The 17,500-nt window shown below is 49.4% G+C and overlaps 1 protein-coding gene across 1 annotated transcript in view; it reads left to right on the forward strand.

Annotated features, from left to right (window-relative positions):
• Positions 1-17,500, forward strand: part of LOC307072027 (dedicator of cytokinesis protein 9-like) — a 60,424-nt gene that overhangs the window by 8,676 nt on the left and 34,248 nt on the right. Inside the window, 10 exon segments of the mRNA XM_079731185.1 lie at positions 2,386-2,475; positions 4,467-4,549; positions 5,447-5,516; positions 8,711-8,806; positions 9,520-9,654; positions 13,750-13,924; positions 14,921-14,973; positions 15,577-15,651; positions 15,745-15,885; positions 16,286-16,498. Of these exon segments, the coding sequence (XP_079587311.1) occupies positions 2,386-2,475; positions 4,467-4,549; positions 5,447-5,516; positions 8,711-8,806; positions 9,520-9,654; positions 13,750-13,924; positions 14,921-14,973; positions 15,577-15,651; positions 15,745-15,885; positions 16,286-16,498 (1,131 nt within the window).

Consider the following 17,500-nt stretch of genomic DNA (forward strand, 5'->3'; position numbering starts at 1 on the left):
TCTCCATGCCTCACCCATACCGCCCCATACCGCCCTATACCTCCCCGTACCTCCTCCTTCCTCCATTGTTATTGGTTCTCCTGCTCAGATGATAGAGATTAGCGTCCAGGAAGCTGGACTTACTAACGGCCAGACAATAGCCAGGATCAGACTCTCTCTGGTGTGTCTGTCGCAGCTGACAGGACCCAGCAGTCTGCTGTTCAGAGGCTTAAAAGACCACAGAGCGAGACAGAGATGGAGAGTATTTTTCAAATGCTGTTATGGTCATAATCATGTTTATTTATGGGTTCATTTAGACGGCCACTAAGCTCTTACTGAAGTGAGCTTCCATTACTTTTTATTTTTTCTATAAAAATAACCTTGATGATGACAATCGTTCTGTACTCTGGTTTCACTGCTCTGTTCAAGCGTAAAGGAGCAGACTGAGTAATAAGCCCTGCTCTTAAAACGATTATTCTAAAAGCATAAAAGCGAATCACTGTGTTGCTCAGAAAAACCCTTTGAGATTCTCAGAGTACTCTCCTCACTCCTGGCCCTGTAGGGCCGGGTCGATACCTTCCTGGAGCTAAAGGCGCTACAGTAGCATGGGTCACACTAAGGACTGCTGTCGGGGCCTTTTCTTATTAAGGTGTTTACTAACGGATGCGAGTCAGGGCACCATGTGGTGTGTAATCGTTTGTTTTGGTTTCTGTTCGGTTTCCTGTGAAAGCTTTCATTTTCGCCCTGTGGTCTTTGACGGGCTATATGTGTCCTGTTTTCTTTTCTTAAAAGTCGTTTTGTTTTTGTTTCGAAAAAATATCTGCTTGATGTTTTTTTCTCCTGACCTCTGAAACACGGCGCAGAAACAGAACTCGGACACGGCTTTACGGGAAGTCTTCCTGTGAGCGCGCTGCCAACTGACTTCCAACACTTCCAACCGTTTTGCCAACAAAACAGACATTTTATGTCTTTTTATAGTACATGTGAAGGATAGAAAATAAATAGATGTGAATCAATACAATATATCATGACATGTTCACTATTTTCTTGTGGCTCCAATAATAGCACTGTTCTACATAATTTCAAACAAGGATTATAACCACGAGCTGGTGAGCTACTGAAGCCTGTTCTGACCTGAGTGTGTAGCGTATGGGGCGTGGTCCTGTCCAATAGGGCGTGGTCCTGTCCAATAGGGCGTGGTCCTGTCCAATAGGTTGTTGTCCTGTCCAATAGGGCGCGGTCCTGTCCTATAGGGCGTGGTCCTGTCCTATCGGCTGTGGTCCTGTCCAATAGGGCGTGGTCCTGTCCTATAGGGCGTGGTCCTGTCCAATAGGGCGTGGTCCTGTCCTTAGGCTGTGGTCCTGTCCAATAGGGCGTGGTCCTGTCCAAAATGCCGTGATCCTGTCCAATAGGGCGTGGTCCTGTCCAATAGGGCGTGGTCCAGTCCTATAGGGCGTGGTCCTGTCCAATAGGGCGTGGTCCTGTCCAAAAGGGCGTGGTCCTGTCCTATAGGGCGTGGTCCTGTCCAATAGGGCGTGAGCCCTATTGAACTGCGCCCTATTGGTCCTGTACAATAGGGCGCGGTCCTGTCCAATAGGTCGTGGTCCTGTCCAATAGGGCGTGGTCCTGTCCAATAGGGCGTGGTCCTGTCCTATAGGCGTGGTCCTTTCCTATAGGGCTTGGTCCTGTCCAATAGGCTGTGGTCCTATCCAATAGGCTGAGGTCCTGTCCAATAGGGCGTGGTCCTGTCCAATAGGGCGTGGTCCTGTCCTATAGGGCGTGGTCCTGTCCAATAGGGCGTGGTCCTGTCCTATAGGCCGTGGTTCTGTCCAATAGGGCGTGGTCCTGTCCAATAGGGTGTGGTCCTGTCCAATAGGGCGTGGTCCTGTCCAATAGGGCGTGGTCCTGTAATTGGACAGGACCATAAAGTGTGTTCCTGCTCTGGTTCCATGACCTTAACATCTCAACATTTTATGTCGACCACACCTTAAGATCTCGTGGAGAGGAGGATCCCTACTCCCCACTCATCGCTTCCCTTTCAACTCTCACAGAAGAATGGAATAATATTAACTAGAGCGACTCTCAGCCACTCTGTCCAGCTGGGGTCACTCACCGTAGCACTCGTAGAAGTCATCTCTCAAACGTTTTGGAAAGATGACTTCCACATTTTTGCCTTTTTGTTTGCCTATAGATATCGCCATGTGGATTTCACTCTGTTTGGGGACGATAGCAATCTGCAGCACCCTGTTGGAGGAGGATAGCACTCGGTAGCACTCTGTCAGCGTCACTCTGTCAGCGTCACTCTGTCAGCGTTACTCTGTAGCACTCAGTGTGTTATCACTGCCCTTTCTTTCTGGATTTATCCATTTTTTTGAATGATGCATAAACGATGGTTTCCTTTTGCAGATCTCCACACTAAGGCGGCAAGAACGGACTGTGTACCCCACGGTGCCCGAGAACGCAGAGGGGCAGGCCCAGAGTCTGTTCGTCCAGGAGGTAAGACCTCACAGCAGAGGGGAAGCAAGCTGCCCTCACAATAAACCTGATAAGATGCACTGTTATATATACTATATCCTATATGACTCTCTAGCCCGGTGTGCAGGCAGTGTGTTGGCGAGAGGTGGGTATTCATACACATTCCACACAAGTCAGGAAGTCGAGCAATCATGGCGATGGGAAAGCCCTCGCGTCGCTCGAGTTGCTGAAGAATTTCCTCCGAGTTGATTTGATTTCCCAACCGGGGATGGCTCCCATTCCACGTCAGGACCGTGCTGCATGACGTTGTTGCCTCAGTGTTTTATTGTTCAGTACCAGGCAACTGGGTCCATTACGGCCCAATTGCTGGCCCCGGTCCAGGCCATGTCAGTCTTCGCTTTCCTTCAAAGAAGTGAAGTAACCGCGCTGGACGTCCGTTTGTTTATGGTGCGCTCTGCGTGTCAGGTGGTTATGAGGTCACCTCTCGCTCTGTAAACGGTTGAGCTGCACTCCAGATCGCTGCTCTCCAGATCGCTGCCAGTGGAAGTGTGAAACGAGCGTGGCTCGGATGGCGGATTTCCCGTCACGCGTGTGCGGTGCCGTGGAGCGTGTCGTTGTTTCTCTGCACCTCCTCGTGTCTTTACCATAGAGGAGGGCCACAGCCAGGGGCCGACCTCCTCTGAGAGGGAGCACTGGATCGCTGTTGTAGGAAATATAAGCCTTTTATTACACCTTTTAAAAGACTGATGTAAAGAGGTTACCTCTGCGCCGGCTAGGAGCAAAAGGTCAATATCCACCGCTATGAGTCTTTATCTTTCCATTAATAAAGGAAGTGGTTCATGTAGTAACCAATGATACATGGATAATGAAATGTACAGTGAGGCTTCAGTTACACTTAAAGGTGAGTGGTCTCCGTCGCCTTCTTCCCAGTACAACCAGCAGCACCAGCAGAACCGTACATGTCAGAGAACCTGAGGACGTTCACGACTCGCCACGTAGAAGATAGTGAAGCTGGCCTGTTATTCGTGTGTGTGTGTATGTGCTTGTGTATGTGCTTTTTTGTGTGTGCGTGTGTTTGTGCATTTGTCTGTTTCTGTGTTTGTGCGTGTGTGTTTGTGTGTGTCTTTACTTGTGTGATTGTGTCTGTTTGTGTATGTACTTTTTTTTGTGTGCGTGTGTGTGTGTGTGTGTGTGTGTGTGTGTGTGTGTGTACGTGACATCAGCCTGTGAACAGCTGTGCCGACCGACCCAGTGGGGAACGCCTCTGGTTCCATCAGCCCCCCCGATCACGTTACAGTTTAGACTCCTCCAATCAGAGGGAGACTTTCAACATCACGCATGACACCATAGATCTCACCATACCACCCAACGAGAGAGAGAAAGAGAGAGAGAGAGAGGGAGAGGGAGAGACAGAAAGAGACAAAAAGAGAGGGAGAGAGAGACAGAAAGAGAGGGAGAGAGAGACGAAAAGAGAGAGAGAGAGGGAGAGACAGAAAGAGACAAAAAGAGAGGGAGAGAGAGACAAAGAGGGGGAGAGAGAGACGAAAAGAGAGAGAGAGAGAGAGAGAGAGAGAGAGAGAGAGAGAGACAGAGAGAGCGGGAGAGAGAGCGGGAGAGAGAGAGAGGGAGACAGAGATTCAGCCAGTGATTTCCTGACCAGGCCTCTTAGGAATGTGCTTATTCTCAGGTTTAAACATATCAAAGGCTTAATCATTTGGCCCATTTTCTTCTTCGCTCGCGGTCATTTCACTGTAATAATGCAGTAAAATAATGCCAAGGTCAGCTCCGCTCACCAAGTTAAGTGCTTTGAGTGGCATGAACAGCACTTTATAAATGCAATTAATTATTAGGATTAGGACAAAGAAAAGCTGCTGTGTCAGGCTCCTGAACACAAAAGGTTTGTGTTCAGGTGGCTGTCTTCCTTTTATTCATCCATTGGTTCATTCATTCATTCATCCATCCATCCATTCATTCATCAATTCATTCATTGCTTCACTCTATGCTTCTTCCAGTGCATCAGGACCTACAACTCAGACTGGCATGTTGTCAACTACAAGTATGAGGACTATTCCGGGGACTTTCGGCAGATTCCAAAGTAAGTCTGTCACCACGGTCACCATGGTAACCAGGTCGGTGTGTCGTCCCCCCCCCCCCCCCCCCCCCACACCGGGCGCGTCGGGACGGGTTCCAGGTGTGTCCCGAGGATGCCTGAGATGTCTGCGGCACGCACACTCATCTGCCCTGACACACACACATTCAGCAACACACAGATCCAGGCACACGCGCACACACACACACACACACACACACACACACACACACACACACACACAAACACTGCAGCCAACCCTACACACACACACACACACCTTTGTTCCTGACTGACTAAGTGCTGCAATTGGGGAAGCGCACATTTACTGTAAGTCACAGCAACACAACAATAGTGAGTTTCCTTTGTTCACCACCCTGTCAGGAAACCATGGTCCCTGTCTGGATCCATCAGCGCTCCTTCTGTTGAACACCGCCCCCCCCGCTATTGTTCTAGAGACGTGGCTCTGAAGTACCGGTTGGATCATGTTGTCACTGTTTGGATTTAACTTCAAGGAAGTTGGAGCAAACAAGACGTTGCTTTCCTCGTGCTAAAGTCAAATACATTTTGGGACTTGGACTTTATAACCAGCACTCCCTTTGTGTCGTTTCATGTCCCTGATTCAGTTTTATTAAAGTTTGAAAGATAAGATGTAACAAAAAAGAACACTACAGATTAAATCGTTTAATGTTGAATCGTTTGTTTCACTACCAAGGTTGCTGGTCCCATCCCATTAGAGATTAGATTATGTGTCTCACGTCCTTATAATGTCTGTCTTTTACCCTGACATTATTTATTTTAAGTGAATTATGTTCCAGTTCGATTCTGTGTAAAGTTAATGCTAGTGTCATAAATTATGATTTTTAAACCAACTGGCATTTTCTTTTGTATGTGTGTCAACAGCAAAGTCTCCCGACCAGAGAAGCTGGCCGTCCATGTGTTCGAGGTGGACGAGGACGTGGATAAAGATGAGGTGAGGAGGCTCTTAATCACCAGCGGCTCACAGGAAGGTTCACAACAATCTAGACCAGTGTTTTCCAAACCATTGCGTCCCAATATAAAAACTTGTACAGTACTATCAAAAACACGCTTCTTGTTTATTGTTTTTCATTTCAAGTTTTTTTCATGCAGAACGTGTAAGCTTGTGTTTAAGGGCAGCTATTGTTATCAAACAGTCAATCAATTAATCAATTCGAACAGTCAACATTAATCAATTGGTTAACCACATAAGATAAGACAAGATAAAACTTTATTAATCCCCCGGGGGAGAAATTCGGGGGTTTCAGCACCAAGAAGCAAGACAGTCAAGAAACTTAAGAGATAGATGCCAAAATAGTGCCAAAGTATTATTTTTTTTCACCGTCTTTCCCAGTCTTTGGGAGGAACTGATCTAGACACTCATCTCCATCTGTTAGTTTAAAAGTAATGACACTAGTAGAGGACAGAACTAGTACCTCCAAGGTGCCCCCTTCTCCTCCTTACTGCTTTTCACTGAGTGGTCGGGCGTCTTCATGGAAAATGTAACAGAGAACTCACCACACCTCGCTGACCATATGTGTGAAACAAACACGACATCCGTGTGACGTCCCAGCACGCACACACATGCTGAACACACACACACAGACACACAGACACACACGACAAATGCACGCACGCACATTCAACAACAGCAATCCTCAGAGCTAGAGGAAACACATGGATCTCTTCTATGTGTTGTTTTCTACATCTGGTTGTGGAGGAAGTGCTTTGGAACACACAGCGTTGACAGGTCATCAGAGGTCATCAGGGGTCACAGGGTCCCCTGCAGAGCGCCACAACGCACCCGACACGGGCGTGGCACGCCATCAGAGGGATTAGGGAGAGTCCATCCCATATCAACCCCTGACTCACATCTTCTCTCTTCCTCTTTCTCTGTCTCTCTCCGTCTCTGTCTGCCTATGTCTATGTCTCTCAGTCTCTCTGGCTGTCTGTCTGTCTCTCTCTGTGTCTGTCTCTCTATATCTGTGTCTGTCTGTCTCTCTCTCTCTGTCTGTCTCTCCCTCTCTCTGTCTATCTCTCTATCTCTTTGTCTGTCTGTCTCTCTCTGTGTCTGTCTGTCTGTCTCTCTCTCTGTCTGTCTCTCTGTCTATCTCTCTATCTATGTGTCTGTCTTTCTCTCTCTGTGTCTGTCTCTCTATCTCTGTGTCTGTCTCTCTCTCTCTCTCTGTCTGTCTCTCTTTATCTCTTTCTCTTGATCTCTCTCTCCTAAACACATACTGCTGAATAAGTTCAAACCAGAGGGCTCTCTTTCTTTCTGGCATTCTCTTTATCTGTCTTGGTGAAAGAGGAGAGACTCAGGGACTGAACTCTATCGTACACAGGATTCATCTCTTTTCTGTTAAACATATTCCTGGACACTTGATCTGGGAAATAGAATAAACAGAAGGTTGAACATTTTCGATAAAGTGTAAAGTCGGTTTTGGGAACCTCTCACCTACTGTGTGTGTGTGTGTGTGTGTGTGTGTGTGTGTGTGTGTGTGTGTGTGTGTGTATTCTCTTTAACAAATTCCATTTTGAACGTTCACAACTTTATGTGTGGCAAATCTGTATTGAGACAGAGAGAACCCAGGGATTTGTCACCCTCTCTTTGGACTGTGTGTGTGTGTGTGTGTGTGTGTGTGTGTGTGTGTGTGTGTGTGTGTGTGTGTGTGTGTGTGTGTGTGTGTGTGTGTGTGTGTGTGTGTGTGTGTGTGTGTGTGTGTGCTCCTCCTTGGGGACTAGTCTGGGTTGTCTAGCACATGATGAAAAGAAGCAGAGCCATGAATCTTTCCAGACGCGCCCTTAGATCCCCCCTCTGCTCAATGAAAAGAAATACCAGCAGATGATTGCATATTGAAAACCCATTTGCAACGAGTGTCGTTTTCCACTGCAGCACAGGGCCGGTCCCGGTATTTCCTCATAAAGGGAGAGCTGATGTCAACCACGATGAAGCTTCTCAGCTGAAACCCCTATCCTCCATTCCCTTCGTTACAAACGGACACAACCCATCACTCTGATGTTGCAGACAGGTTAGATTAGAAAGTTAGTTTTATTATCTGTGACGTGCGACCTCGTTTGCTGAGGAGCTCAGATGTCCGGGAAGTCGGGTTATCTGCGAGATGGGGTTGTTTGTTTTGACTTGGTGTCCAGGTTTATTTAATGTTCTGCTATCTGCTTGTTTGGAGGCGGCTAGGCCCCCGCTTGTGTTAAGAGTCAAATTCCATCGGCACAGCCTCCAACCTGGGAATCCCCACAACACCATGATAGCTTCCCAAGAAATTTGAACTTTGAACTTCCTTTAGGATAGCCCTTAAAATGAACTGCAGATCTGCACAAAGCGTGGAGTGATCCGTTGTTTTCCCAAAAGGCCTCGATAACGACCACAACCTCCGCTCCTCCCTCCTCGACGTACGGGGTCACAACCGGGAACGCTGCATGGATGTGTGGGTCTCTTGAGAGGGATTGATGAGTTTGAGTAATCCGGGGGGCTTTTTCCAGTTACCGAAAATAACAAATGAGAATGTACGAAAACAAAAAGGGTCGCAATCCTCACCAGTAGATTGACTTTCATGAGTCAAAGTTACACACTGCTGAAAAATCTGTGTGAGTCGGCGCCAAGGATGTGCTGCTTCATGGTGTTCAGCCACTCTGCCCTCTATGGGTCTAAGGGCGCGTTCGCACTACATGCGTCCGTCGACGGATGACCGAGGGCGTGTCTGACGTATGGGGGAGTACTCTTTGTAGAAGCAGCCTGCAGCCAATCAAATCGCATCCCGCTACAAAGCCCATGTGTGGATATAAATACAAAAGATGACACAAACAACAGGTGACTAAAGCAATCCTATCGATTCCACATTTCCTTAAAAAAATAAAACGGCCGTATTTTTCCTGCTTCTTCCTGCTTGTTATTGCAAAATAGGTCCATTAGTCGCGTGGAGTGTATTCGCATAACCGCGATCTGATTGGCCGACGGATCCGTCGCTGCCTGAAAAGTTAAAAAAAATTCTTAACTTTTTGTCGCAGGCCATGGAGCCGACAGAACGGACGGACCCAGTAGGCATTTCGAGATCGTCCCACGCAAAGTCAATGAGTTCCGTTGACGGACAGAGGTAGTGTGAACGCGCCCTAACTGTGTTGGTTCTCCTGCAGGACACGGCGTCGCTGGGCTCTCAGAAGGGAGGCATCACGAAGCACGGCTGGCTGCACAAGGGCAACATGAACAGCGCCATCAGCGTCACCATGAGGGTAAGAGACTGAAGGAGCAGGACGCGACAAGGGGCCCCCGACACTGACGGAGAACCCAAAAGGGGCGTCCTCGCGTAGGTTGTCGAACACCGCTTTTTTGACAGGGTACAATGTAGATACACAGTGGTACGTGTGGGCAGTTTGTTTAAAGACACCAGGAGTTTCCTACCCTTTCTGTATCCAGCTCGTCTCTGCTTGAGCGGTAATTGAAATGGAATAACTCCTGCAAATCTCGACCAACACACGATACAGGTCTAACTGGGTCATCTTGAAGATAAGATATAATGTTCGCCAAATAAGCCAAAAATTCACAGATATCAGAAGACTTAACCAGATTCTGATTTAATCATTCAGGTGGTGTTGTTGGCCAATCGGAGGCGATGGAAGCCAAATGCATCGGTGGCAAACTAGCCATTTCATCTCTGCAAACACACCGTGTCCACATTTAGTTTTAAATATATCTATACTAAACCGGCCCTTACTGGTGTCAAGTTCTTAGAACAATGATGTGAAGTTTGTGTTCTCCCCGAGAACAAGAAGATCAACAAGAAGATGTAGATATGAATCAGTTTCTTTGTGAGGGGAAGATTGTTATGTCCTGTAATTCAAATCCTTTGTTTTCCCATCTCTCACCAATGTTTTTCCGATGCTATCTCTGGCTGGATCCTGGCCTCTCCACGTTGTAATGCCCTCTCGTCTGGCCTTTGTTTCAGTCCTTCAAGCGGCGGTACTTCCATCTGACCCAGCTGGGCGACGGCTCCTACAACCTCAACTTCTACAAGGATGAAAAGATCTCCAAGGAACCCAAAGGAACCATCTTCCTGGACTCCTGTATGGGCGTCATCCAGGTACAGTCCCGTTCTAACCCCCCCCCCCCCCCCCCCCCCCCCCATGGTGGAACCATGGTGACCGATGGAGGAGGTCCAAGTTAAACCCAAACAAACGACCTCCTGCCCTTCATATGCTACGCACGCACACACACGTGCACACTTATCCATACACGTATGCATACACACACACATGCAAGCATGCATTCGCTCACACACACACACACACGCGCGCTAACAGACTCAAGCACGCAAATTGACACAGAAACACACATACACGCACTCTTACACAAAGACTAACAGACACGCAAACAGACACACACACATGCAAGCAAACACACACACACACACAGCACAAGCACACACACACACAGACACTCAAACAGACACACACAAACACATGCAAGCACAAACACACACACACAGACACTCAAACCGACACACACACACACACACACTCACACACACACACTGCAGTACACATGATCCCCCCCCGGTCCCTGGGGTCTCTCTCGTATCGCTGACTCCTCAGCCGCTGAAGCCCAGCGCTGCAGATGTTCTCCACGACGCTCTGGGCGTCTACGCCAGATGCTGACAAGTGGAAAAGCAGCGTTCTGCTTCCATGGTTCTCCACCTGGTGGACGTAGAGCCAGGGCAGAGCGTGCTGTCGCTGTGTTACAGATGACGTGGCGTGATGTCGGACGGGGACATGTTCCTGGCCAGCTTCAGAACATCTCCCACCCCCACTCAGTTCCAATGGGCCACGACCAGAATCCATCCAATCTGTGTTTCTGAGGATATGGGTGTGTTTGAGGATATTTCTGTGTTTATGGGGTGTTGGAGGTCGGAGGGCTTCAGGGCGGGGGTTGAGATGGATGTGGGGGAGAAGAGAGGCTAGAGATGACTCAGAGGTCGTCCAGTAGTCAGCCAAACATACAGCGGATTTTGTTTGGACACCTTGTACTATGATGTCCAATCATGTAGCTCTCGTCCCCAGATGCACCCCGTCACTGGTTGTGGATCTGCTGTTCTTAACGTACCATCCTGGTGTATGGTGTGATGACACACTCATACACTGCCTGCAGATGTAACTTTTTGTGTCAACCTTACCTCTGTTTCTTTACAAGCTCATTCAAACCGCATGGACACACATGCAGAAATACAAACACTCAGGGACGAGTTGTCCTTAAGCAACTCACCACGGTCAAAACCAATGGCAACCAATGGCCCCTGAACATGTACATATACAGTATGTACCAAACACGATGTGACCGGCAGTTGGTCCACGGGGCCTGGGTTACTCCATTTGTCTCTCCCACCTTCTCCTCAGAGCTATCTCCAGCCGCCCCCCCCCTCCTCCCAGCCACACTATGAACTCCCCTCCAAACCCCACGGTGTCCCCGACTGCAGCAGAAACAGAGTTAGTCTTCCAGTAACATGGACTTCTATGTGGTGTATGATTTCAGTTTATACGTTTAACGGACTATACTGGTCAGGGTGAACAAACCATTGCGGCCTCAGTCAGACATCCGTTACTGATATCATCCGTCAGAGCGGCCGGCTCGTTTCGCTGAGAGCAGTTAGCGTGAACGCGTCGACCACACATGTAAACACTAGCGGTAATACTGTGGTCTCGGTGGAAGGCATTCAGCAAACTAAGACTCGCTGTCATGCCGTCCACAAACCGCATCAAAGTCCACTTGATGACTGCTTTCACTTACGGATGTTGAAGTGAAGCCGGGAGAGACGGTGACCACGGTGATGACCCAGACCGCTACGGCCCTTACGATAATCCACAGTCCTCGACAGCTTCCTTGCTGTAAGTCCTGCTAGATGAGGCAGAGAAGAGGATGACCTCTGAGAGGAAGATAATCTTTGACCCCAGAGAGCATGTTGACCTCTGACCTCAGAGAGGATGATAACCTTTGACCCCAGAGAACATGATGACCTCTGCCTCCAGAGAGCATGATGACCTCTGACCCCAGAGAGCATGATGACCTGTGACCCCAGAGAGGATGATAACCTTTGACCCCAGAGAGCATGATGACTTCTGACTCCAGAGAGCATGATGACCTCTGACCCCAGAGGGCATGATGACCTGTAAACCATAAGCTCAGGGGGGGTTTTGGTGTCTCTGGTTCGTGTTGGGTTGTATTAGGCCGCGTTTCAAAAAGAGATTCCTTTCCCCTCTCTTGTCTGTCAGGCGTCATGATGCATCCCATGTTGATCCCTCCTGTCTGATTCCCCTCCCGACGCCCCCGGTCGTTCTCATGTGTTTACTCAGCTCGCCTGCAGCCGTCTCTCCCCCGCCCAGACACTCCCCAACGCAGCTCCAACGCGTTAGCCCCGCTAACCATAGTCAGTAGATCAGTTAGTTAGTTAGGTAGTTATTTAGTTAGTTACTTGGTTGTAAGTTGGTACTCTATTGATCCCCAAGAACATCAACTATAACCACAAACATACCAATAGCTCTAACAACTGCAATGACTATAGCTATATGTGTAACTAAAATAATAACATAACCAAAACCAAACAAAAGATGACTGGCCTCCTGATGAAGGTCTCTGATGAATGTTTTACTGGAAGACTCGTAGCATTGTCCGCACTGTACCAGAAGTGACTGTGCTACGATAGCTCTCCTGTGTTTAAAGCCAAATCAGCAGCTGGGATAAGGTTCAGCCGCTAACACGCTAAGGATGCTAAGGATCAGGTTATACTTGGACACCGCCAAACGTCCTGGTGGATTGCAGGTCAAAGTTCCATTCTGCCGTTCCAATTCCATAGTTTTTGCCTCCATCAGCAGCTCTTCTGAGAAGACTGCTCAAACTCTGAGCTGGCTGTCATCTCACACATATGGAAGCACTCTGCTCTCCTTCTCCCTGCTCCCCTAACTCTCTGTGGATGGGAACCATAGCTGGGTCGAGATCCACCACACATCACACACTGCGACGGTCCTTTACACATTTCATAGAGGAAACGTGGATTTTGAAGGTGGCAGTTCCTGACTTACATTACGTACATTCACAGTCATGCACAAATGCATTCAACATATTCATACAGTATTCGGTTTTCTTGGTCATAGTTGGAGTACAACAATGGCCTTTGTGAACGCTGATGAGCATTCCTTAGCAGAAGGCCTTTAGTGAGTCTGCTGCCACACATCCCAGCCACCGGACTCCTGCTGTGCTCCAGTGGCCGTCGGCCATTTCCCCGCTTGCCATTGGAAGCTTTTATGGAAACATTCTTCCTAAGGTGCCATAATCCCACTCCGAAGAATAGAGAAACTCGGGCTGATTAATCATGGAATACTTGGCGGACACGTAACCTCCCACCTTTAGAACAACAAACTTCTCTCCCTCTCTGGTGTGCAGCACTCCACCCCTGTGTGTGGTCTGGTTATTGTAGGAAGGCAGCGGTAGAACCCACAGTGAAACCCAGTAAGCCTCGCAGACCACCGCTCTGAGCCCGCCGGTCTCCTGCTCTTATCTCCTCCCGTGCGTCGGGGTACTGACGGGAATCGATCGGAGCTCCTCAGACGATCCGGCGACTCTTGAGTTGACGAAGCGATATGTTTTCCCTCCTTGGGTTCTTTGTGGTGTTCTTGTCACGTTGGGTTTTCGGTTCTACAGTTCCACCGTTTGTTTGTAAATAAAAGTGGACAAACAGAACAGAACAAGGTGGATGCAAATGGACTTTAGGCTGATACACTGCAGCACCCTCTATAGGACAGTACCGTACATTTCCTTCCACTGAGATAACGTTTTAGCGCTTTACAATATTTCCTCCCATTCACCCATTCATGTACACATGCGCACACCGACGGCGGAGCCAGCCATGCAAGGAGACAGCCAGCTCGAGGGTGAGGTGTCTCGCTCAGGGACCCCTCAACACTAGCAGGAGCCGGGGATCGAACTAGCACTCTTTCGGTTACACGTCAAACCGCCCTCTGACAGCATCTGTTGGTTTATTAAAAAATGTATCTTGTATACCTGACGATACAGTGCTGCAGAAGAAGTGCGATGCGCCCATGACTCCCTGTGTCCCCGCCCTGATTGTTTGTGTGTGTCTGTGTGTGTGTGTGTGTGTGTGTGTGTGTGTGTGTGTGTGCGTGTGCAGAACACCAAGGTGCGGCGGTTCGCCTTCGAGCTGAAGATGCAGGACAAGAGCACCTACCTGCTGGCGGCAGAGGGCGAGGCGGAGATGGAGGAGTGGGTGGCCACCCTCAACAAGATCCTCCACAGCAGCTTCGAGGTCGCCATGCAGGACAAGAGGAACGGGGACCTCCACGACGGTGGGGGGCTGTGTGTGTGTGTGTGTGTGTGTGTGTGTGTGTGTGTATAGGGTGCATGTGTGTGTGCGCACACGTGTGGTTGTGTGACAGCCCAGTGCTTCATGGCTGCCTGTGTGTTTATGTTTCCATTACCACTTAGAATATTACCGTCCTCCTCCGTGGAAAATGCACTCATCAGACTGTCAGAGAAAAATGTCTTCAAAAAAATAGCAATATTAGGACTTTCTCAACAAACAGTTTAGAATAACGTGGACTTCCATCACCAGCATCAGTCTTTATGCTCCTCTTAAGCTGTTCTTCATGGAGCTTTTCATGTCAGAGTAGTGGTCGGGATGACGACACTTCAAGGGGAGAAACGCTGTTTGGGTGATCCTAGCTTTACTGGCTCGTCACGGGTAGTCCACCGCATAATGAAACCGCGACAGCAGGATAAACAGCTTTGCTTGTTTATGCGTCTGATTCAAAGTGGTTCCTCCACACCTTCATCCACCCGTCGAGACTTCACTTTCCATCTGTGTGTAGCGAGACCACCCAGGTGGCGGTCTCACCCTCCCCCCCCTGTCTCACCATGGAAGCCCCTCAGAGGAAGCCGTCTGACTGGCTTCATGCTAACACAGCCTGGCTTATCTCCTCGCTCCTGTGTTTCATTAATCACACCGTGGAAGGGGAATGGGTGCAGCCAGCACCCCGTCCAACCTGACCTGACCCCCCCCCCCCCCCCCCCCCCCCAGCCCACACGCACTGATGTCTAGGTGGGGGGAGGAAGGGTGCTCTGTCCCAGCACCCTAACAGCTCAGCCTCTGCTAAGCCCTGACTGATCCCTTCCACACAATTACCGTTTAGCGAGTCCAAAACGTTGGAGTCGTAAACGCTTTAGCCGCAGATTTAGCGTGTCTCTGCCGCGCCGCGGTTTGCTGCTTCAACACCGTCGACTTACCAGCCGCCCCCTTTTTGTTGCTCTGTCGACTTAACTCTTCTTCTTTACCTCCTCCGTAGACGACGAGATGGGGAAGTCGGACAGCTCCTCTGGGAGCATGGACAGCTTCCAGGTAGGTTGTCACAACAGTCATCTGGTTGGACACTTCATCAGGGATATCATGGCTGTTTGTCTGAGTAACATTCTAAGGTTCAGCCTGAGACTGGACATCTCTACGGTCTTTGAATGACAAGCGTAGCACATTTGAATTCATAAACCATACTTAAAACAACACACGCACTATATAAACACACTAGTGGTCGTTATCAACATTATTATGGCAGCTGTCTTAAAAATGTAACACATTCCCCCTTAATATCGATTTGGCACGTCATTATTTCTTCCGCTGGGTTTGAGGTGCATACGGACAGAACTGATATCCCGTCAGGGCCGTGGCTGACAGGACAGGGTTAACATAACGTCTGTCTGGAGGCCTGCAGCCATGCGGACATCTGGATGTGTTGCACGGCTCCCCAACGCAGTCTCTTACCAGAGCCCCCTTCTCTCTAACCCCTGGACCAGTCGGGCCCCCGTTTCTGTCAGCTCGTAAACCACAACACCTTACTTCCAGACGCACACTCAATGAGCCGGGCTGCCCTGACGATGATCGAATCTGTTGAGTATGAAAAGGTTCACTGGCAAGCAAACTGAAATGTAATGCGTCTGCTGTCCTCAGAGCGCGCGGGACATCGAATCCAAGATGAGGAACGAGACCAGGTTCAAGCTGTTCACCCTGGACCCCGACACGCAGGTAAAGGAAACGCAGAGCGCAGAGGAGGTCGTTTATCTCATCACCGTGACGACCCCGGAGCACTCAGCCTTCTCGTCTTTCCTCCGATGACAGAAACTGGACTTCTCGGGGATCGAGCCGGACGGGAAACCGTTTGAGGAGAAGTTTGGGAAGCGCATCCTGGTGAACTGCAACGACCTCTCCTTCAACCTGCAGAGCTGCGTGGCGGAGAACGAAGAGGGGCCCACCACCAACGTAAGCAGGATGGGTCGGTCCGTCTCTGTTGTCATGGCAGCGATCGATGGCCCGTACATTACGCCCGCTCACCACTCTAGCTAATAAGCTTAGCGCGGGGGGGGGGGGGAGAGGATGTGATGGTCTGGCCCGGTAGCCGGGCTCCATCCCATCAGCATCTGTCTCGCCGAGAGATGAGGTTGGCATGGTTACCGGCTCAATGTTGTATAAGTCGTCTAGTGTTGTCCCGACTCGACACTTAAGTACTTTTGTGCCCTCGCAGACACAAAAAAGGCTCTTTGTGTTTTGACATGATTTATGTACTAATAGTTGACTAGACAGGCAACATTAACAACTGCTTCCCTGGGAGATTCTGTCGTTCGTTTCTCAGGGGTCAGTTCTCCTTCTGTTCCTGCTTCAGGTGGAGCCGTTCTACGTCACCCTGTCCCTGTTCGACATCCAGAACAGCAGGAAGATCTCCTCAGACTTCCACGTCGACCTCAACCACCCCTCTGTTAGGGGCATGCTGCCCAATAACGGCAGCCACTACATCAACGGGGGCGGGGACTCTCTCCACGGAGGGCAGCGATTGGTCCACGGTGTTCCAGAGGCGGCCATGCAGTACCCCAGAAAGGTACACTTATCATGAATCCAGGATGGATGATTCGTACCTCAGTTTATTAGTACAAAGCCGTTGGAAAACCCGAGTTCTAAATGTTATCTTTGATAGCTCCATCCCTGATTATCAGCCTTCTTTACTCTGCGCTCAAATTCAAGATCACTTTCTGCAGATCTGATCAGCGTTCTCACAGGACACACGCCAAACACACGCCAAACACACACCCAACACACACCAAACACACACCCAACACACACCAAACACACACCCAACACACACCAAACACACACCCAACACACACCCAACACACACCAAACACACACCAAACACACACCAAACACACACCCAACACACACCCAACACACACCCAACACACAGCCAACACACACCCAAACACACACCCAACTAACACACACCAAACACACACCAAACACACACCAAACACACACCAAACACACACCCAACACACACCCAACACACACAAACACACACACCAAACACACACCCAAACACACACCCAACTAACACACACCAAACACACACATAACACACACCAAACACACACCAAACACACACCCAACACACACCAAACACACACCCAACACACACCCAACACACACCCAACACACACCAAACACACCCGACACACACACACCCAACACACACCTAACTCACCCAACACACACCAAACAAACACCCAAACACACACCAACACACACCAAACACACACCCAACACACACCCAACACACACCCAAACACACACCCAAACACACACACCAAACACACACCCAAACACACACCCACAGCTAACACACCCAACACACACCCAACACACACCCAAACACACACCAAACACACACCCAACACACACCCAAACACACACCCAACACACACACACACACACACACACACACACACACACACACCCCCCCCCCCCCCCCCCCCCCCGTCGTGATTCTGACTCACCTCTGAGGAGCTGATTACGGCCGTCTGGTGCCTTCTGAGCGGAGCGCCTT

Source organism: Pollachius pollachius (assembly GCF_949987615.1).
Source record: "Pollachius pollachius genome assembly, chromosome: 3".
Taxonomy (NCBI): domain Eukaryota; kingdom Metazoa; phylum Chordata; class Actinopteri; order Gadiformes; family Gadidae; genus Pollachius; species Pollachius pollachius.